We start from the raw sequence: 22775 nt of genomic DNA on the forward strand, positions 1-22775 counted from the left end.
AATACGCGCGAGCAACGAGCCGCTCAGGAACGAGGAAGCCTCCGGAAAGATGTTTGGTTGTGAAAAAGTTACATTAGAAAAGCCGGTTGGGTTTAAAATGAACAAAAAAAGGTCAAAGTATTGGCCGTATGTTTCTGTCGCGGACGCAAACGCTGTAGAGTGTACCATAGTTACACACTAGTGAGCTGAAATTGCTTTGTTTGGTTATTTGACCTTGTTAATGCTGAGATATCGCTCTCTGAGCCCACACCGCCAACAGGTCAGAGGTCAACTCTACCTCTTTAAACACCTTCCTGACACCTAGACTGCTGTATTATATCACCACAACAGCCCGTTGCAACACACCCACATGCCTCTGTTTGTTCAGCATCCTCCTGTTAGCGTCTAACCAGTTTCGTTAGTATTCAGTATCGCTAACATGTGTTTTCACACTGTTAAATGCACATCTTGTCATCAGGACGAGACGTCTGGGCGGCACACAGAGCCAAACAAATAAACCGGCATGTAGCTTATAGTTGGAGAAAGGCAGCTGGGCTGATTGGGAGGGCAGGAGACACAATTGCCAGTCGTGCAAGCTTTCTGTAATCCCCCTTCCCTTTCGTCCTCTCGCTTTTTATTTGTGTTTTAAATGTCAGTGTATAAAACGCGCAGGAGATATTGCCACTCGGAGGGAGAGGCAGTAAGACGCGAGAGGACTGTTGTGTGCCTTGGGAAATCCTTGTAAGCAGCATGGAGAAGGCACAAGGATTTACGGGGGAAGAAATAGGTGTTTATTGACTTCTCCTCTGGGCTTACGGGGTAATAATAGACCTGTCACATTACGCAAATGTGGAAAAGCGGCTTCTGAACGCGTCAAAAGCGCGAGATGAAGCGCTGGATAGAATTAGTCAGCCGACAGGCTTTAGACAGTAATACAAGTAATTAAAACCGTGAGCTGCAGCACTTAGATGCTCGCGCAGTAAATAATTTATATGCCATGATCTATGGATCACTTTCCCTGCCTTTCCTGGACAGGGAAAGGGGCGGATTCAGTAGTGTCAGGGAATGAGCAGGCGTTTACTTTATGTAAATAAGTCATTTTTCAAAATACTCGTTACACGGCATAGGTACACGCACATGATCTGAATTGAGTTTTTGTAAGCATTTAATAGCATAGCAATCAAAAATATATTTAAATGAATATTCCATTGGAAGTGAATGGAACCAAGGTGAATGGTTCCATTCATCTCTGAGAGGGAGGTGAATGGAACTGAGAATAAGATGTGTTAACATGATTTTAGTGTGAAAAACTGCTTTCTAACCTGTGTAAAGTTACTGTTGCTATGACAACGTACCTCCATAAACCCTAAAACAACTGTAAAAATTCAGATTTAAACAACTTTAGAGCTCAAATAATACACAAGTTTTAACAGTAGAATTGCTTTTATAAAATTATAAGCTTCACATTTCTGCTTCAGAATTGGCCCCATTCATTTCCATTGTACATACCTCACCGTAATCTTGATTTTTGAACCTTTTTTAAAAGAAAAGTAGGGATGAGTCAAAATAATTTTTGTGGTAATCAACAAACTGTTGATTGAGCTTAATTGGGTAAATGAACATGGAATATTCCTTTAAACATAGTTTTTGGGAAATAAAGGTTAACTAGACATTTAGACATTTAAAACAGTACAGAATAAGTTAATAAAGAAAAGGATCGACGGCATTGATTAACTACAGCCTGAAGACAGCACTCAACAAGCCCTGATTCATATTGATTCATATGGCTAACATGAGGCAAGGATGGCATAAGCAAATGTAAATATTCAATATTTACCATCCTCTGGTGTTATTAGAGTCAGGGGCTCGGTCATGGGCCACCAGTTATCACAGACCTTCCTCATCCAATATCACTTGGCTTCCTCAGGAAGTATCGCATGGCAATTTGCAGTCACGCTGTGTGCCGAGAATCCATTCTCTGAGTATACAGACGGCTGAGAAACTACAATAGATACACGAAAACGCATCCACCTAGGCTTTGCTTTACAACTAATATCTTTGCACAGAAGGCAAAAAAATAATAAAACAAAAGGATAAACTTTCCCAAATACAAAAGCCATATTTGCCCAAACCGGCCTGAATATATTAAAAGCGAAAGGCATCGACTCTTTAACTTCCGCATAATTAGATATACAGGGGTGTGACTCTTGGAGAAGAAGGTGTTGCTACTGTTATACTCTGTGAAAATATTAACAACGAGGGTTAGCGCCAATTTTCCTTTCCTTTAATTAAATGCACGGGGTACTAATGAGGTAAACCACCACTAGCTGATAGCACTTAGCAGGGAGGAGGGCGCCCTCTCTCTCTCACTTAATTTAAACCTAAAAATACAGAGCCTGGCAGATGTCAAGCGCTTACGTAATTTGAGGCGCACGTTTGTATTGTGGGGATGTGAGAGAAATAACACATCGGCACTCAGTGGGTAAGCAAACAGGTCTGGTAATAGGGGATGCGACGTGTGCGTTGCCGCTGTGACCTTTACCAAATCACCGACAAAAGCGATGCGGCACAGCTGGAATCAATAATGGCAAATTATCTTGGAGGGGTACAAATTACAGCTAGTTAGGATACGCAATGCTACAGGAAGCCAAGAAGAGTTGCTATTTGGTTTCTGTGGAATTGTATTGTAAATAATCCAATAGAAAGTTTCCAAAAGCTTTTTAATCTTCGTTAACCATGTTTAATTTTAACTTTGCAAAATCTACAGTGAGGCTCTTCCAACTGAAGTGAATGGGGCCCAATATACAAATGTTAAAACTCACTTTTCTCCACAAAACATTAACGATGTGAGTTATGATTTTAGAGTGAGAAACTGATTGCTAACAGCTTCTGTGTAAAGGTTACATCTCATTTTTCTTTGTTGCCATGATAACGAAACTCAAAAATCCCTAAAATGACTTGAAAAATGTTGATTTAAACGGCTTTATAGCACAAATAATACATTTGAACAGGAATGGCTTCATTCACTTCCATAGTAAATGCCTCACTACAACCTTGACTTTTGCCTTTTTAAAGACAACAAGGAACAGGTCAATATTATTTTTTGTGTTAATCAAGAATATGAAAAAAATGCTGTCAATTGAGTATGGAATATTCCTTTAATATGTCAATATCTTTTGACAGCAGAGATTTCAAGTTTGCCCGACAGGAGCTGAGGTAATGTAGCTGTAGACAACAGAAAGGTTTCAGGTGTGAGGTTTTTTTTTTTTTGGTTTCTTTTGGAGAAGGGCAGGCCTGACAGGCTGAAATTTTACTGACAGCTCCAGAATTACATTGCCAAATCAAACAGAGTAGCTGGAACAGAGGAAATCTTTTCCAGAGCTCCATGTATTATGGATGGACTTAAGAGATTAGCGAGGAACTACTCACCTGCAACGGACGCTGTTTGTCGTTGTTCTTTGGAGATTTCAGGCCACTGCCTGGTTGCTGTAGGAGTAATTGCCTTGCTGCTTGTAGGGCCTGCAAAGAAAAGAAAATAGAAAAAGGGATGCAAAATTAGTTTTTTTCCCCCATCCTTCTTCTTCCCCTTCAACTCTGGCACACTCAAACATCAAACACTGTGAAAGGTGACATCAACTCGGCGCATTCCATCCACTACACTATTCATTGTTGTTGATGAGCCATGAAGCGTCTCTCAGATATACATTTTTCATGATAATCCACGAAGCCGTGATGAAAGATAAATACAGTTTGTCTAGCACCTCTGAAGAGCACGAGGGAAAAAAAACACACAGAGAGTGTCACTGGTATTGACCTGTCTAGTGTGTGCTCAGCTGAAATACCCACTTCTCTGCAAATTACCGGATCATTTGCATATTCATAATATCAATTTGAAGTAGAGGCAGGCAATGTGAAGTGTTCCTAGAAGCTGTAATTAAAGTTGACAAAATCAACATCATATTACCTCAGGAGTGAATTAACAAGGAGCTGAGCATTAGCCGGGCCCCTGAACACAGGGGTGACGCCGGCCCTTCTCCGCCAAATCACTCCAGATACCTACTTCTCCAATGTCATACAACAATACAAGAATATTTGGTTGCTAAGGCAAGTGTCCCTATTGTTCATACTTAGTGTTAAGGGTTTGTTCAAATCTTCTACCCTAATTATTAAACTTTAGAATGTAACTCATCCTGTGTGGGTCGACCGACATGTTTTTTCAGGGCTAATGCTGATACTGATTATTACAGATCAAGTAGACCGATAACCGATATTTTGTACAGATATATATGTCTGGTGTAAAAATGAAAATTAATGTCAAAATTAAGAATAACAAGGGCTGTGACAAAAACTATTTAAATGCTTTTAAATTATTTTAATCTGCAAATCGGTTTTGAAAGTAACCGATATGCTAAACATAAAATGCTTAATATCGGTGACAATAATCGGCTGACCCCTAGTTTGTGATACTGACATGATTAATACCCATTACTTTTTTGTTTATAGGGGATCAAACTAATAATTTACAGCATGTTGGTAAAAAAAATGGGTGAAAAAACAGATTTACATTGTATGAGTGAATCCTCTGAGCTCTTTTAAATTTGATCAACAAGCAACCACCTAGCAACCACCCAGACCACTCTATCAACCCCTTAGAAATGTCCTAGCCACCCACATGACCACATCAATGCTCAGACAACACCTCAGAACACCTTAGTAACCACCACATTTACAAAGCAATAGCACTAACAATTGCCCACAACATCCTACCAACTTTAACATAAGTAAACAAAAAAAAACATTTTTCTTCAGAAAATGTAAATATTTTTAAATTATATTATTCTTTAAAAAAACGTTACAGTATATGTGTGTAAGCCTGATGGCAGGCAGGTTGAAATGATGTACCTTACAGTGTTCCTCATGTATCTACAGGAATACTGATACACGCCTTCAAAGGAAAGCAACTCTTTCCTGGAGTTGTATGTCGACCGTAGACAGAAGTGAACAACGACTCTGTGAACACAGCCACAGACGGCCTCAGCGCCCCGACACAAGGAGAAAGCAACAAAATAAATAAAGCAATATAAACAACACAATAACTTCACAGGTGTTTCATCTGTCGGGGAAGAGGAGAGCGAAGGTCGAGGGGTGCGAGGAAGGAAAAAAAAAAACCTCCTTCAGATAAAGAGTGACACTTCTTCCAGCAGAATCAAGGGCTTGTTTTATTTCCTGGTGCTTGCCAGTATCCATGACAACAGCTGCCTTGACAGGATGTGCATATGGCACTGCTCTGCCAGCTGGTGAGAACAATGTTTGAACTAGTACATTGAGATGCTGAGCAAACAGGGGGAGAGAAGGAGAGAGAGAGAGAGAGAGAGAGAGAGAGAGAGAGAGAAAAGTTGCCACGTCTTAACCCGCTGGGAAGGCAGCCATCCCCCTGATCAATTATAAAGAGACAGGGTGAGGAGCTGCCACTGTCTGTCTGGCTGTGCGGTGAGGAGCCAGGCTCTCCGAGCTCCTGGTAAACAAACACAACACAGTGGCGCTGGGTCCTAACAGCATCGATCTGTCTCCTCTGATGCACACACACACACACACACAGAGCTGTTGTCTGATACTTCAGGGGACACCAGGATGTGGAGGAGAGCTGGACTACTTCAAATCAGTTCCCTGTCCTGTCCTGTCTTTGAAAGAACCAAACAGACAACAACTGGAGTCTTGTGCTTTGAATGTGGCATACTTGTCTAACTGGAAAAAAAAAAAAAAAAAAAAAAAAAAAATGGTTTCACATTTTGCAAACTAATAATTTTTGTCAATTTTAAAATCAACTTTTATTGCCACTTATTGCTGCAAAGTGACAATAGAAGTTCTAGAATCAGATAAGTCTGATTTTAAATGAATCATTTAAGCACTTGAACCGAGCTTTTAGAGTCGCAACTATGACCAAATGCATTACGAGACAAACAAATGTTACAGTGAAAAACTAGCTAAGGGAAGCAGGTTTGTTTGAGAATGGAAACATGGTGGATTAATCTGGATTGTTGAGAATGTTTATCCACAAGGGTGGGGTGTTTTGGCAAATGCCTTTAATTCAATCCTAATGTTTTTTTTGGAGACAAAGCTTACCCAAACAACTCTAGATTAGAATGCCACACGTGTTTAGACAGAAACAAAATTATAAAGAATATTCTGGGTCACTTTTTGTGAATGGGAACTGGCAAGATGCAAAGTGACAAAAGTTATAGAACCAGAAAAGTCTGATTTGAATGAATCATTTAGACTAATTTTGTGAACAGGTTCAAAATTGTTCATGAATTTCCTTAAATTTCAGTTTGTTTTTTTACATAAAATTTGATCCATTTTTTTTTAATTCAATGACTCAAACACTATGGTAAACAGTCACCAGGATATGAAGAAGAGCTGGACTACTTCAAAACAGTTCCCTGTCCTGTCCTGTCTTGTCTTTGAACAAACCAAACGTTTGAATGGAGCATACTTGTAAATTTTGGGGGGGAAAAAACAAGGGATTATGTTATGCTAACTAATCAAGTAGTATACTAAGAAAGTTTCTGCAAATCATCCTGTCTTATTTTTCTGTTCTAAATGATGCATTTATTGATTAGTTACGGTCCTCGTGGTACTCTCGGATGCATGAGTGAGTTATAAGTACCCTCGCCAAGTCATTATCGGCAGGACCACGTGGATGAGATTGTAAATTGCGGGAGATTTCACGCCCATCCAAGCGGTGATTGTGATTGTGTGGCTTTAGTGGTCGGCTAATGGCTTTAGCACAACAATTAACAGGAGGAAATGTTTATCCGAGCCCTGATCGATACAGACTCGCTGTCCTCTGATGAATAAAAGGACAAAGTCAAAGAAGTCATTCAATACATGGTAGAGGTCAGGAGAGTGGCGCTTCCCACAGCACACGGACGGAGACGTTTAATGGCTTTTCCAATACGAATGTGAACGCTGGGAAGGGGGAATGTAATCAACTCCACTTTGCATATTAGAAGAACATTTGTTTAGAACAGTTAAAAGGATAGTTCTTCCAAAATCATGGGATTATTTACTTCCTCATCCTCATTCCAAACTCATTCTGGTTTCAGTGAAACACAAATTTTGAAGACTATTCTGGGCCACTTTTTCAGTATAAACAAAGGTGAATGGAGCTGCGAAGTGACAATAAAAGTTCCAGAATCAGGCAAGTCTGATTTGAATGAATCATTCAGACTAGTTTTGTGAACAGGTTCAATGAATCTAAATAGTTTAATGAATCGGCTTCAATTAGTTTCAGTCGGTTCTTTACATAAAACGGGTCTAAGAAGACCAAAAAGCACCATAAATGCATAAATGTAGTCCAAACAACTCTATATTCTTGTTTAAAGAAGAGACTAAACAGACAGACAATTCATAAACAAATGAATCAGATTCATTGAATCTGTTCACTGTTAAGATTCATTTGAATTGGACTGATCTGGTTCTTGAATTTAATGATCTGAACACTATGGTAAACAGTCCATAATACGGTATAATTTTGCAACTGACCGATTAAACAACAGTAAGCCACACAAGCCGTATGGGCTAGTATAATGATACTTTTTTGCCATTCTGGAGTCTCAGTACTCATTCACGTTCATTATAGGGGAAAAAAAAATTCTCCTTTTGTGTTCTACGAATGAAAGAAAGTCATGAAGGATTGGAATAATGGGGCTGAGGGTGAGTAAATGACGACAGAACTTTCACTTTTTGGCTGAACTATTCCTTTAATGTTTCCAGCAGAATTGTCTGTCCAAAATCTGTCCTTGTCCTGTAATGCTGCAAAAACATTCCTTATTAGTGACAACACCGCATTATACAGCTGATATTCACCCTTGTGCGAAAATACCCAGAATGCAATACAAAAGGCATATTAGGTGCTTTCCAGATTCAACAAAAGCAAAGCAACCACTGAAGTTTTGCTGGACGGCTGGAAGCTGCTTGCTTTGCTTGGCTTTTCTTCGTCCTATAAGTTTTGTTGCTGTGCAGAAGAAATGCAGGCTGCCATCCATTAATGCACACATTGTATAAACAGCACAATGCAGCACATTCCTCAGAGCTAGGAGCTCAAGGAGAACCCGGGCTGGAGCGTAAATAACAAGGCACTCAGGAACATATTTGATGTTGATATCTATCTCTAAGGACTGGGAGGGGGAGAAAAAAAAAAAAAAAAAGAACAGAAAGAAACAAACTTGCACATTCAATACAATGAAGTGCACATGGAAGACACACGCACAAACACATGATTGCAAGGGCTTCACAATCCTTATGAAAATATGATTCTGCCCAAATGGATCAGCTGTAATTGGTTTCAGATAGCGAGGTCGAGGGGGAAAGGCAATACCGGTCACTATTATTCGAAACGAGTTGAAGAAAAACGAATGTTTACACAGGCGTTCCTCGGCTACATTAATAGCCGAGCGGAGCTCACCGGAGAGAAAAAGAGACAGGCGAAAGAAACATGTCAACTCTCTCACCCCTTTCACCAGGCAGTCTGTGTTTAGACTTAACACAGGGGTAATGAGGAATACATCGCAACGTTCCCAGCGCTAAAACAAGCACGAAAAGCATTAGCAGCCAGTCGCAGCTTGGCACATCATTACAAACGCATCCTCGTTCCCCAGGATCAGCACTTGAACCGAGCTTTTAGAGTCGCAACTATGACCAAATGCATTACGAGACAAACAAATGTTACAGTGAAAAACTAGCTAAGGGAAGCAGGTTTGTTTGAGAATGGAAACATGGTGGATTAATCTGGATTGTTGAGAATGTTTATCCACAAGGGTGGGGTGTTTTGGCAAATGCCTTTAATTCAATCCTAATGTTTTTTTTGGAGACAAAGCTTACCCAAACAACTCTAGATTAGAATGCCACACGTGTTTCGTTGGAAGTTTTGTGCTTCCGAAGATCTCCGGGCCTACAGTCGCAGAGGGCCCGTCAACCCTCGGCTTATGGAAAACACGCACAACAAGACAGAGATAGAGCGAGAGAGCACAACCCTTATCAAGCCGACAGGAGTCGGCTGCCACGAAAAACAAAGGACAAACAGTTTAAGCTGAACAAACAAACAGAGCTGATTGGCCGGTGGTCTGCGCGGCCTGTGCAAAGATAGGGCCCCACTCTCAACAGCAAAATATTGACACCATATCTGTTATGTAAGTGTGTTTAGGACATAGGGGTCTGATGAGGGGCCAGGCCACTCATGAATAAAAAGCGTCGCTCCAGGCACGGATTTCATAAACAAGACGTGGGCTGAGGACATAATAGCCCTGCAGTGGCCCTATGTTGGGCGGCACATGTACGTCAGTATGAATGACAGCTGAACACGTAAAAGGTCCATTTGGACACACAACAGCAGTAGGTCAGTCTTTGGACAATGTCCCAACCTCTGTTGTGAGGAGGTTGACTGACACAAGGGCAGAACAGACCGGCTTTTATCAAAGGTCATCCATAGCTGTGATCTGTGTTAGCGCTCCAGTCGACAGTGAACCAGGGCTTATCGGGGAGGCTGGGAGGCCTTGTTGAGCTCCAAAGACTGAGGCTGCATTTGGCTCTATGGAGACAAACGAAGTTCAAACTAGCAACCTGGAAATGTTAAATTCGGACTGAATTTAGTTTTTATGTGAAAGCTCTGAATAGCATCAAACTCAAACCTTCTCAGAAGGCACAACAAGCAGCAGGTGATTACGTTGTTAAATTTTCAAGTAATTAACAAGCTCGATTTAATACCAGATCAAATAAAAATGACATTAATAATATTATTTCATGAATGTATTTTTAATGAGAATTACCTATAATAATAATAATAACATAATTATACTAATATTTTAATGTATTTTTGATGAAGAGAAATTACTATTAATACTACTACTACTACTACTACTAATAATAATAATAAAAAGTAATTTAAACTAATACGAAGTAAAATATAACAAATTAAATTACAATCTTAGTAATAAAAATCTCTTTATAATTAGAACAATATATAGGAAAAAGAGAAAGAAAGATTATTATGAAAATTACTTTTAATACTAATAATCATAATAAACATTTAAAATAATACCAAGTAAAATATAACAAATTAAGAAGTAAATAGAATTTAAGTGATTAAAAAACGAATTATTAGAACAAAATGTGACAAGAAAGAAAGAAAGAAAGAAATATATGATCTTAAAAACAATATAATCTGAATCCACTTTTAAAGGCCAGACTCTGTAAATGCAAAGATAATTTTTGTCTAACTTATTAGTAACTTGCCACTTTCATTTGGATTTTTTTAAATTTACTTATAAATAACATCCCTTTGTTCTGTGGATTGTTTTAGTCTTCAACTTTCTTCTTCCTTTTCTGGATTTAGCTAAAGGAAAACTCTGTCTATCCACCATGTGCATATGTAACAAATAAATGACTTTGACTTGTGAGGTCTGAGTTTAGTTTTTTAAAAAGGTGGGAAAATGGCCCAAGACACACCATGTCCAGTAAGGATGAGCCGCGTGCTCACAGCATCCATTCCAGCAGCCGACACAAATAAAAAATGAGGAGAGGAGAGCGAGCGAGACGGAGAAAGAGAGAGAGATCTCAGTTATTGTGGATACAGACACAGAGTGTTTTTCCTCAGCCAAACGCCATACTTCTCAGACAAGAGAAAAGGATGTGGGAATAATGAGTGTTTTTATGTGTGACTCAATAAATCAGCGGTGTGTGCAGCTCGCGGGCCGGTCCGTGGAGACGCTCCTCAGCTGCAGGGCCAAGCGCGAGCTAACCGGCAGAACAATGGGCTTCTGTGAGCTGCGCTCTCCCTTTTTCTCCTTTCATTCCTTCTCCAGCTTTTTCCTCTCAATCTCTCGTACGCAGTTCCCGTCTTTCCTCACTCTGCGCCTCACATCTCCATCTCCCTCACTTGCTCGCTTCTTGTTTATTGAATTTCTAGATTAAGGATCCCATGGAGAGGGATTGTAACACACAACCATAAAATTATTTTGGGGTGTGCTTATTTGCCTTCCCCTTGCATCTATTTGACCTGTGTCTGTAGACAATTATGCTTCCCCAGCCCAGTCTCAGGTGCTAATAATGAAGGACAAATAGAATCATGTGTGTAAACTTCCCCTTCTGATGAAAATTTATATTAACTTTCTTCCACTGTAAACACAGAGGCATAGCTCAGCCCTCCCTGGTGAATTCGAGATGAATTCGCTCATTTCTACCCAAGAAAGCCGGGCATTTACGGGAGGGAGAGAGAGAAAACAAAGATCTGCTTCATTGTGTAACCTCACACTTATTTTTTCAAGTGCAAGGAGACAAAACACGAGTCTGTCCGGCCCATCAGGGTGAGTGTGTATGCGCAGACAACAGCAATGTGTGCCTGTGTGTGTGTGTGTGTGTGTGCGTGCATGGCCCTCGTTGGGGAAACAGTGCCAGCAATAACAGGCCAAACAGAGTCGGCTTCCACCGTTCACTGCAACCACAAACATTCATACGCTTCCCGCCTCCTGCAGACACCGTTATGGATGGTTCTTGCAAATCCGCGCTGCACTTTTGCACTGGACCACGTATAATAGTTTACAGTATCGCCAGCAACCTGTGGAGGGAATTAGACGACAGGGGCCCCGTACTGAAAACAACATCTGTATCCCATAGAAATCCAGAAACGTACGTAGAAGAGCGAGAGAAAAACTATTTCTACTCGAATTAGTTGCCTAACTAAGCATAAAAATCCTTATTGTTGAATAGCATACCTTTCCTCAACAAGCTTCATGAATGTAAGTTTGTTGAGGAAAGGTATGCTATTCAACAATAAGGATTTTTATGCTTAGTTAGGCTAGCTAAGATTTCAAATTTCACTGCCAACATTTCACTTGCCTCAACAAATACAATTGACAAATTATTAAGCTTTCTTTTCAAGAGAAGCTTGCAATAATAGTTGAAAAGCAAAAAATGTAAGATTGGCTTATTGAGCAACGCTATTTCTTCTGGATTCTACATTTTTTTTACTGGTGGACAAAACATTTGTGGCAAAAAAACTGTACAAATTTTCACAGTAACAACTCAAATTTTATAAAAAAATAAAAATAAAAATTTGGTATCATCTAAATCTAATGCAGTTCATTTTAAAGATGCTTAAACGTCTTAAAGAGGCATCACAGATCGGTTCTGAAACCAAGCGCCTCTCCTCTGTATCTCTCTGGGAGCTCAGACATTGTTTCTCCACATCTCTGTCTGGCTCCTTTACTTATGAAATTCGATCTCTCCCTGCTTCTCAACGGCAGGCTTTGGTAAAGCCCTTGCTTTCAACTGCTGTATATCATCTGGGTTTAGATAAGGTGACTCTACTGGGCCTTTTATCTGCCTTCCTTACAGAGGCACAACCAAGAAAGGAGACTGCTTTTCACTTATACCATAAACACGTGCCAGCTAAGGAAATAAAGGAAGAGTGAGGAGGTGAATGAGTCCCCACTTCCTAGCATGTACTCGATGCACTTGGCTTCTTTTTCAAGTGATTATGATCCATCTCTTTTTCGCAGTTCCACGCTACTGAGCGTCACACGGTCGGAGGAATACCTCTTTATAAATGTTGCATTGAGGGGCGAGAGAGAGAGCACACGCCACACTTCATTTAGAGTGAGGCCGGAGGAAAAAAGAAGGAAAAGAATAGCACAGAGCCTTTGTCAGGCCGAGCGAATGGACTTGTTCGCATAGCGCTTGTTGACAAGAACTTATTAAGAGGCTCAGACAGCAGAGTACACAGCTAGAGGCAAAGTGTAGACTCTCCGCAGAAGGTGAAAGAGATGCCAATCTCTCAGTCCCATTGACAAAAGAAGTGTTTGTGCAGGGTCTCAACAGCAATACACACGACCAAGATGAAAAACAAACTGCACAGGTCTTGCGCCGAAACATACACATAAGTACTCCAGGTAGGAAAGTTCTGAAAATGAAAATCCATTTTCTTTTAGGTGTATATTAGGGTTAGTATGTATAGTAGCTTCACCTAAAGGTATGAGATATATCGTCATTTAGGTAATTGTATATATCGTCTAATCACCCTCCTGGCAGCTCTCTAAAAGTCAATAGTACGTGTCTGAGTGTGTATGTGTGGTCCACGGCGAGCTCTTACACTGTTACCCACAAGGTCAACTGGTATGGTGTTATTTTACTGCCAAATGTCGAGAGCGCAATTTTGTAGCGCAAAAATAGATTAATATAATGCATGAGCGCGAATCTCCCGCTCGCACGCGGATTTCCTTTACTCTCGCACAAAACCGGACGCAGAGAGAGTGTGTGCGCACTTAAAATGTATCTCTCCTCTCGCTCAAGTGTGCGTGCTCAAACTTTGTCCTGTGCACTCGCACATCTCTCCATGCTCTTGCGCTAGATATAAATTTTTTTCACACTTGGATTAAATGTCAAAAGTTATCAACCAATCAGATTTTTCTACGACTGACCCGATGAAAATACTAGGCCTACGTGAAGAGGGAACTGATCCTGGAATTTCTCTACAATATAATAATATTTAGTCATATCAAATGGATATTAGAAATGGATAGGAATTGGGTACTTCGATGATTTATTAAAAAACAAAACAAAAAAAAAAAACCTTAGTTTGTCTAATTGTGCGCTCTAGACATTTGGCAGTAAAATAACGCCATAGACTGGCCCCTTTGTGACCTTCAATGTAAAGCAGAAATCCTTGATTACCGTGCAACTAACCACAGATGGCATGTTGTTGAACAATATGTGGTTTCTCCTCCAGCTGGAAAATACGTGCTGAAGGAAGCTCAAAAATGGTTCTCTGACATTATCGCTTTTCAATAGCCCAGGAAAAATGATCACCACAAAATGGAATCGGGTTACAAGAGCACGAGCCACTCCAGGTGAAGACAAACTATTGTTTTCACTCCATTTACCGGAGTGTTCAACTGTCATTAGTTTGCGGTGGGCCGGTAGTCCATTCAACCCGGGTGATGGATCTTCCCAGCCCATCTCAATGAGCAACGGGCTGCGCCGCAGATCAGCAGAGTTAATAGCGTTACATCTAGCTGGTGGTGGGCCAATGCATCTCCGTCAATCCTCCCCGCTGAAGGAGCGCTGGGGCCCTGGGCCCTCCTGGCTCCTGCCAGTGATCTGTGGCGTTTGTCTTGTGAATATTCCAATTACAGTGCGTGCCTGACCTTTTGAGTGAGCTGAGCTGGGGTAGAGTTATCTTCCCTCCTGACACACAGTGCCTTTCAGCCAACGTTTCAGTGAGAGAGACAAATCTGTTCTAAGGGTTTCAGGCTGATTACAAAGAGCAATGGATTGTTACACATAGCCCTAGACGTGCTGCGATTAACATACATTCAGAGCACAGATAAACATACGTGTTCACTCAAACACATCAGCTCTGTGTATTCACATGCCATGTATCTGCTATAATCAGCCGGCTAACTGCCTGACTACACTCGCTCTCGTAAACAAACACTTTGATGGGCCTATATGGCTTTTTATGGCGGTTTATTTCGGAAACCTAGCGTGAACAAAGTCATACTTTTGTAGTTCTCTCCCCCTCCCAACAGCTAATCTACATCTTTCATTGAATCAAGAATGGAAATAGCCAAGAAATGCTTCTTTTTCAATTTCATGCTGAGGTAGCTCAACTTACTGGATGTAATTTCTCCTAACAAGAAAATTCATCACAATGTCTTTCACTTAGTTCGACCATGAGAGAAATCCCCCTCCTTGTCTCGCTCTTTTTTTTCCCTTTTCTACGCTTTGATGAACATCCCTACAGCATCATCACTCCCTTCATAACATGTCTGCCCATAACTAGACAATTACATCTGCGAATAAGTAACTATTATCTAAATAAAAAGATACACAAGATGAAGTATAATCACATATAATTATAAAAAAAGAGATTTAAAATAAGACTGGATGAGCCACATATCAAAACAGACAACATTTGCACAACTAAAATCAAGCAGTTAAGCAAATTAACTACAATACTTGGCTTTGAATATTGGTTTACAGTATCTGATCATATTGCTTTTCCCAATGTTTTATAAAAGCTCCCCAAAACCTCTTAATCATGGTAAAAATCACAGCTAATTGCTTTAGTAGCAACTTCTGCTAAGCCAAACCGAGACAAGCACCCTATGTTGCCACACAACTGAGGAAATGCCTAGCGGGCAAATTCATGCATCAAATAACTCCTGGTAAATACCTCTAGCAATAACAATCACATTTCAATTGAAATGAAGTAGCATTGGAAGATTTAAGCGTGAAAGCAATATCAGCTTAGCGTCAAATCAAGCATGAAGCCTCACACACAACCTTAATTCATGTTTTGTATACGACGACAGCATTTCCTTATCGCCACATTCACTCAATCCCTCTCACGCACAATGTGGTGTATGCCGCTAGTTGTCATTTTTTGTGCATGCTAACACTCTCTGAGGTTTTCTAGCTCATGATGGAGATGTTTGGGCCGAAATGACAGTGACGGAGAGGGGATATAGCATCGATCCTACACTTTAAAGATAAAAAAGGTCCCAGACGAGCCCCCAGAAATAACACCCACTGAGAAAGCCTGCAAGCCTGGGCTAAGTGACATGTGCGTGCATTTGAAAAGCCTCTTGTGTATTTGCGAGCTGAGGCTGGGCTTATTTACAGCATTTGTTGAAAAGCCCTGAAGAGCTGCAAGCTGAGAGGGTCTCTTACATATGTATTCAGTGTCTGGGGGCAGTGAGCTATGAGCCAGGCCAGACGCCACTCATATGATCTCTCTCCCGCTCGCTCTCTTCCAGCATTATGGAATTCAAATATTCAAGTGGAAGAGTGGCAACATCTGACTACCTTGTGCATAGTAAATAGAAAGAGGGAAAGAGGGAGGAACGGGGGGAGAGAACAGCTCTAGCAATCGTAGCCCTCAACTCCTTAACCAGATTTACATCATTTTAATATTTGTTCCGGAAAACCTTCACATACAAACATCCCCAGGCAAGCGTTTCACAGGCTGATTTGTTACTATTCATGGATAAACCGGAGAGAAACTGTAATACTAGACATGCTTGTTAAATTCACAAGGCTCCAAAGCTGCCTTCTAGAAAATCCTGCCTCTTGGTTGTCAGCTTAAGACGCCGGGCATCTGCATATGTGAGCTTTTTAAGCTCTGTTAAATGGTTTTGGTGTCATAGGCTGTCAGAGATACTGGGAGGATGAGGTTCAGGATGCTCCAGTTTCCTCACCATGTTTTTATTGCGTTTGAGTTCAGGACGACTCTAAAAGACTCCTCGCTCCCGGAGGCCTTGCTCGGAAACACCTGCTTCGAGAAATACAGCGTTCGGGTCGTTGATCAAAGTTTGGGGAAAGAACTACATTACCCATAAGCACCTGCTCCACAGTCTTAAAATAGTGGTTTGACTGCGTAATCCAGAGCAAAAGTACGTCACTATTGTCTCCAGTGGAAGCTTCTGCCCTGCGGGCCGTTATAGATTTCAGTGTCGTTAATTTCCGCAGGCAGGGCTGTTAGAAAACATCAAAACAGCAGGAAATGAGATGTGAAGTGGTCATTGATCTTGACTGGCCGACTGCTGGAGTTTTATTTACACTCAGAGGTTAAACGTAATTGCTAAACACAAGCGGCTGGTCAGAGTCGTGGCCTAATGGTTAGCCCATACGCTAACACATTGAGCCGTGGACAAGGAGAGGGAAATGTCATAATTCCCAATATTCCACTCGCCCCCAGCCTTCTCCACCATTCAATCAATAAAGTGGTATCAAATTAAACAAAACAAAAAAATACAAAAAGTATACATTAAAAATAGAGTGGTATTTTTAAGAGTATAGAATAACATGCATAAAGTGTAAATATTTGTATATAGCAAAATAAAATTTCCTAAGTATAAATACATAAAATAAAAATTAAATAAAAGCAGATGGACTACATTAACAAAACGTAAGGTAAAAGGGCACCTTTGCAATATATAAATATTTCTGTTACACACACAAAAAAAATCTCCCTTGTTGCCTAAATGTGCAAACGTGGCTCATTTCATTTATAACTCTAAGGCTGAAGGTGTATGTGTTTCACCTGCACGTCTTTGACCCGTGTTTCCCCCCCATGACGCTACTAGTGCCACCCAAGCATGAGCAATGTTCATGAGTGTTTGTTTCCAGCAGATTTCATTCTCTTTATTTCTCTCTCGATCCCCCCTCCTCGTCCTGTCCCTCGCTCGATCTCTCTTTCAAAGCCACGGCTTGACATTTCGCTCAGTCTCTGGAGAGGCCGATGGGAAATGGAGTTACTACTGCAGGCGCACTGTAAATTCCATACAGCCACATGTTATGTGGTCTAAACACAAATGACCACTCCAGGATCTGAGCTCAGTGGCGATAATAGAATAATGCCTGCTGTTGTCTAGGGAGGAACGAAGCACGCACATCCGTCACGGAGAGGGTTATATCTTGCAGTGTCATCGTGAGAAGCAGCACGCCTCTATATGTCAAAACGATGTCTGCTGATAATGAAATGGTAAACATAAAACACTACGGCAAGTCATCGAAACGCGTTTTATTGTGTTTCTAGTGCCAATCTTTGTGAGAGCTTTCTGAAATGTGGCTCTGGTGAAACCGTATGTGTGTGTGTGTTATTTACACACTGTAGTGGAAGAGTCTCGGGCCGGTGTGATAAAGCTAATGAGCTTCTTTGTGCTGGAGTGTAAATGAGACAGTCACCTCGCTTTCGCTATCTGCACAGTAGAGACTCCAGGGGTGATTACTGCTTTAAATTATGCTCAAGGGCAAAGCGCTATTTGCATCAGAGGGGCTTTTATTTGGCTGATGAGCGGCGAAAGCCGTCATCACCCTGCCTGAAGATGTTGCACTCGCAGCTCCCGGTGGACGGTGGGGGAGACGGAAGGGAGACTGGCTGTTTGTGTGGCGTCTCTGTGTTACTTTGTTACTTTCCCCTCCTGAATGACAGTCAATGGACCCCTAGAGACGCTCCCTCCCACCTCTTCTGAACGCATGCACGTGTGTTAATGTGTTTGTGGGGTGATGATGGAGTCAGACTCATTGAATATCAATTAGTACTGTGGTTTTTCTCGGTTATGCTTCTGTTTATGGATATTTTCCAGGTGTTTTCTTGTATTCGCGGAAAACCGTTGTGGAAAATGAAGTAAATAAGTGCAAAATAAGTCCAATTTAGATCATTCATTTTCCATGGACACCTCCTCCCTCCTCCCCAAGTGGCTCCCTCAACTGCGGTACTACCTCCAATTTCATTTGCTCTTACACCTGAAGACGACGGGGAAAATATGGCTGACACTGGCTGTCAGGCGTCTCATCTTAAATTCTCCTCAAGCTAAAATGTCGGGTTAATTGCTGTCATTTTTACACCGGGCCAGTGACTTACACACCGCTTTCTGTAACAATCGCTCTTAGCAGGGGGAAAAAAAAATATAAAATGAACAATGTCCTGTGCATCTGGACACAACATTCATAAATATATGTGGAAGAGTGGCTAATAAAAAGTGCAGAACTGATCTAAAAATAAACAAATAAATAAAAACAGAAATATTCCAAGAGCCAATGGCATGTATATATTGTACAAAATACTGCAGAATCTATAATTTAATTCTAATGAATAAAGGCAAAATACATGGCGTGTGTATTTTATAACAGCACCCTTTTTTACCACAGAGAACTTCCTCTCAGGACAGGAAGTTAAATTGCAGAGTATAGGTAGCTACACTATAAATCCATACGATCACTGATTAGTAAACTAGAACAATCATCTAGCGGTTCCATTAAATCACATCACATTATCCACAGATCAATGCAAACATTCTTGTATGCACACACCATTATAAATATAACAACATTAAAAGCTCATTTAACAACAGCCTACAAATCAATGTCCAATGTCCAAAGTCCATGTCCTTAACCACCATTCTTACAGAAACATGAAAAAAAAAAAAAAAAACATACAGTGCTGCAATGCTTCTTCCATAAGAAGTTTATTATGGAAATATAATGTGTATAGCAAATGTAAAACAGTCTCTGAAAATAATAATAATATAACACAAAAAGAGATCAAAAGGCAATTTGTAATTTCTGGATGTTTTTTTTCCCCCGAGTAAGAAAGTTTGGCAATGGACAAAAATATTCAATAGTTCAATTACTAACGGTCATTTTTAATTGGACTGTTTCATCTCTCTCTCTCTCACACACACACACACACACACACACACACACACAGCACCAAAACTCAGAGATCTAGGTGGTTAGGCAGATGTGTAGGAATTCTCTGACTGTGGCGTGTGTGAGAGGGAATTGTGCAGGAAGTGTGTGAAGTTAACAGCACCTGGCCTCCCTTTAAAAAGCCTCCCGAGGCCTGTTAGCTGGCCCACTCATTTCAATGTGTCTGTCTGCGCTTTCCCGCTCTCTCTCTGTAAGTGAAACATTGTCACTCTCTCCACTGTCTCTATGGCACTTATCTCTCCTCTCCTCACACTTTTTGCTTACACTGCCCTTTTCTTCCACTCTTAGTGCGGATTATCTACAGACAGATAACACTAAATCTACTCAAGTAATATGCAGCTATACAGGAATAATAACGCTATAATAATATAATAAATGAAAGAAACAAGAATTAAATACGAATAAAAATGAAATTGTACATTTGAACAATTGCTTTGAATAAAGCAAAAACAATGTTATTTGTTATTGTTATCTACTATTAACTACTATTAAGCTAACACGTAACTAACAACAACAAATTGTTAGCATTATTAATAACATTAATTGCAGTAGTAATGATTCTATATGGTTCTATATTTCGTTGGCTTTGTACTGTACTCTGCAATGACAAAATTTTATCTAAATATTTTTTGTGATATAAAATCAAATTTAATTTATATAGAATTTATATCTATATTACACACATTTATAACAATATTATCATTACTTTACTTTTAATTTTGTTTGTGTACAGTAATAAAACAATAAAAATAACAATATTAACTACTGCTACCAACAAGTAACAACAATAACAGTGATTATTATATAATAATAATAATAATAATAATAATAATAATAATAATAATAATAATATGTCTGGTTAGATGCTTCTGCTTTATTGGCTTTTACTGTACTCTGTTTAATAATAATAACACTGAATCTACAGGGTTTTTTTATTAAAAAATAGATATGTTTACAGCTTACTATTTATTTTACATTAAATGCATATTTATATACATTCATATTTAGAATATTAATATTTTATTTTTACTGTTTATTATTGCGTTTGTTTACTGTAACAATAAAAACAAATCTTTAATTTTAAATTACATTAATTCATTAAAATTCCTAATATTTAATACTTTATTATGTCAGTCTGTTTATAATATATTGATCATAAAAACAAATCCAAACCAAATATATAAACATTTATTTGTATAGATATTTAAAATCACATAATTGATATAAACCTATAATTAAGATGTTCATTGTTTAATATTTCAATAGGTTTATAATAATAATAAAATATAATCGTCATCAACTACTAACAATTCACAAATACAAACTATTATCAATAATGGCTTTGATACAAGTTTACAAAAACACTTTTGAAGAGCCCAGCGTTAACCACCAAACACAGATCTTTATCTCACACACACTGAAGTGTTCAGGTTAAAACAGAAGTCAGTAATGAGAAAGCGGGGGGGGTTGACCCCAATCAGACGCGTGTGTGAGACACAGAGACGGCCGGTGTGATGATGAATGGGAGGAGAGGCTGTGAGATGGGGGTGCTGTTGTAATCACCAGCTGGAGAGGGTGGCTATGTAGGGGTGGGGGGGGCGTTCAGAGGGGCCCAAAAAGAGCCGCAGGACACACTTCACTCTGCTACACTGATCCTGTCTTACCCACAGGCCCATGGGCTGCTTTCAGCTGCTGTTACCAGGACTGAGCCACTCATTCATTCATTCACACACACACACTCATAATAATAAAAAGAACTGCCATTTAATAGCTATAAACTTAAGCTGCCAAAAAAATTAAAATAAAATACTATGTATTGTAAAAAAAAAAAAATCTAAATATACGTTTAAAAATAAATATTATAAAAATGTTACTTTATTAAAATAAATATTTTCTCACTTTAAGTATTTTAGTGGTATAAATATTCACATGGCAACCAAAAACATGGAAAAAGTATTGAAAGTCTTACTTAAAACCTTGAAACAAAACAAACAATGCCTGAGGAATCACAAATTCTGTTTTCAGACACATACTCCCATCCAATGACACACTTGCGAGTGAATAAGTGAACACACACTCCACAGCGCCTGCAGACTAACCCTGACCTCTCATGCTGCTCTTCTGGTGAGCTGTCAAACCCATCATTCACTGCACCGAGACACATATATACAGCACACAACTGTGTTGCTTTTAAATTCAAAATAATTACGCAAACATCCCCTACGCATATATATTTTGATACAAATACAACATGCACTGATCAGTTGAGGTTTCAGGAGTGAACGAGCTGCTCAGCAACCATAAAGTGTTGTGAACTCAAATAAGGAGGCCCTCTAGTGGCCACAAACAAAGAAACATGAGCAAGGCTCCGTACTTCACACACAAACACACATGCACGGCCCCAGCTGGCACGCTTCTTGCACAGAAGCACCAAAACACCTCCAAAACAAGTCAAAACAGCTCAAACATAGCTAGATTTCTGCACAAAACTCTTGAAATCCTAATCATTACACTAAACTTAAATAAACTGAAATACAGTACAATGAAGAATAAAACAATAAAACAGACCAGTCCTGTCTAAATGTACACAACTGAAGGGTGTCAGTTAAATAGCTGCCTGCTGAGCCCTGTGTGAAAGCCAACGAGAGAGAGAGAGAGAGAGAAACGGGGGGGGGGGGGGGGGGGGGGGGGGGGGGAAGAGACGCAACTTACCTGCTGTTGTTGCAGATGCAGCAGCTCGACTGCGCTTACTTCACTGCTCGTCTCACCACTTGATCTTCCATCTCTACTGCCAGCATCTAATTGGCTGCTTAGGCTGCTCATTCCATTTTGACTCATTGAACTGTTGCTTATTGTCTCATTGGCCGACTCCTGCATCATGACTTAATACCTAGAAGTGATTAAGAGGCACCGGTTAAGGCTCTTGTTACAATCCCCTTTAGTTGCCTCCTAAAAAAAGAGGGGGGGGGGGGGGGGGGGGGGGGGGGGGGGGGGGGGGTTAAAAAGAAAAAGGAAAAAATGGGGGCGAGAAAGAAAAAAAAGCTTTCCATTATCAACCCCTGCTCCCTTTGCAAATTAAAGCATTTAACGGGGGGAGGGGGGTGGAATTATGCATTCACTGTGTAAATGAAGCAATACAAAGAGATGCACGTTTCTTCCTGCCTTTTATTTATTTCTTTTTTTAATTTTGCTTAATGCATGCTTTTTTTTAAAAATTGTATTTCCTTTTTTTTGCATATCGACCATCACACACACAGATAAACATCACATGGTGTGTTTAAAAATACATTTAGTGACTTCAATGTAGTGTGAATAATTTCCCAAGGAGCATGTTTGAAATATAACACATATGAAGCCTTTTTCCCCCTCTGTTCAAATGTCTTAAAATATCCCCGTTACGTCTCGACTGAACGGAGTTGCTTAATGACGCACAGCTAATCATGCAAAATTAAAATTTGGTACAGGAGGTGAGGGGAGAAGAGGGGGAATTACAAATCACATGCTTCTGTACTGTGATGAACGAT

At 39.9% G+C, this 22775-nt stretch overlaps 1 protein-coding gene across 1 annotated transcript in view; it reads right to left on the reverse strand.

The window, feature by feature from the left end:
• The window catches only part of LOC306858250 (forkhead box protein P2-like), a 62310-nt gene extending 40169 nt beyond the window's left edge, over positions 1 to 22141 (reverse strand). Inside the window, exons 1-2 of the mRNA XM_079398686.1 lie at positions 21964 to 22141; positions 3409 to 3498 (exon numbers count right to left, since the gene is read on the reverse strand). Of these exons, the coding sequence (XP_079254812.1) occupies positions 3409 to 3498; positions 21964 to 22131 (258 nt within the window). The 5' untranslated portion in view covers positions 22132 to 22141. The remainder of the gene's footprint in view (positions 1 to 3408; positions 3499 to 21963) is intronic.
• Positions 22142 to 22775: the final 634 nt, after the last annotated feature.

Source organism: Barbus barbus (assembly GCF_936440315.1).
Source record: "Barbus barbus genome assembly, chromosome: 39".
Lineage (NCBI taxonomy): Eukaryota > Metazoa > Chordata > Actinopteri > Cypriniformes > Cyprinidae > Barbus > Barbus barbus.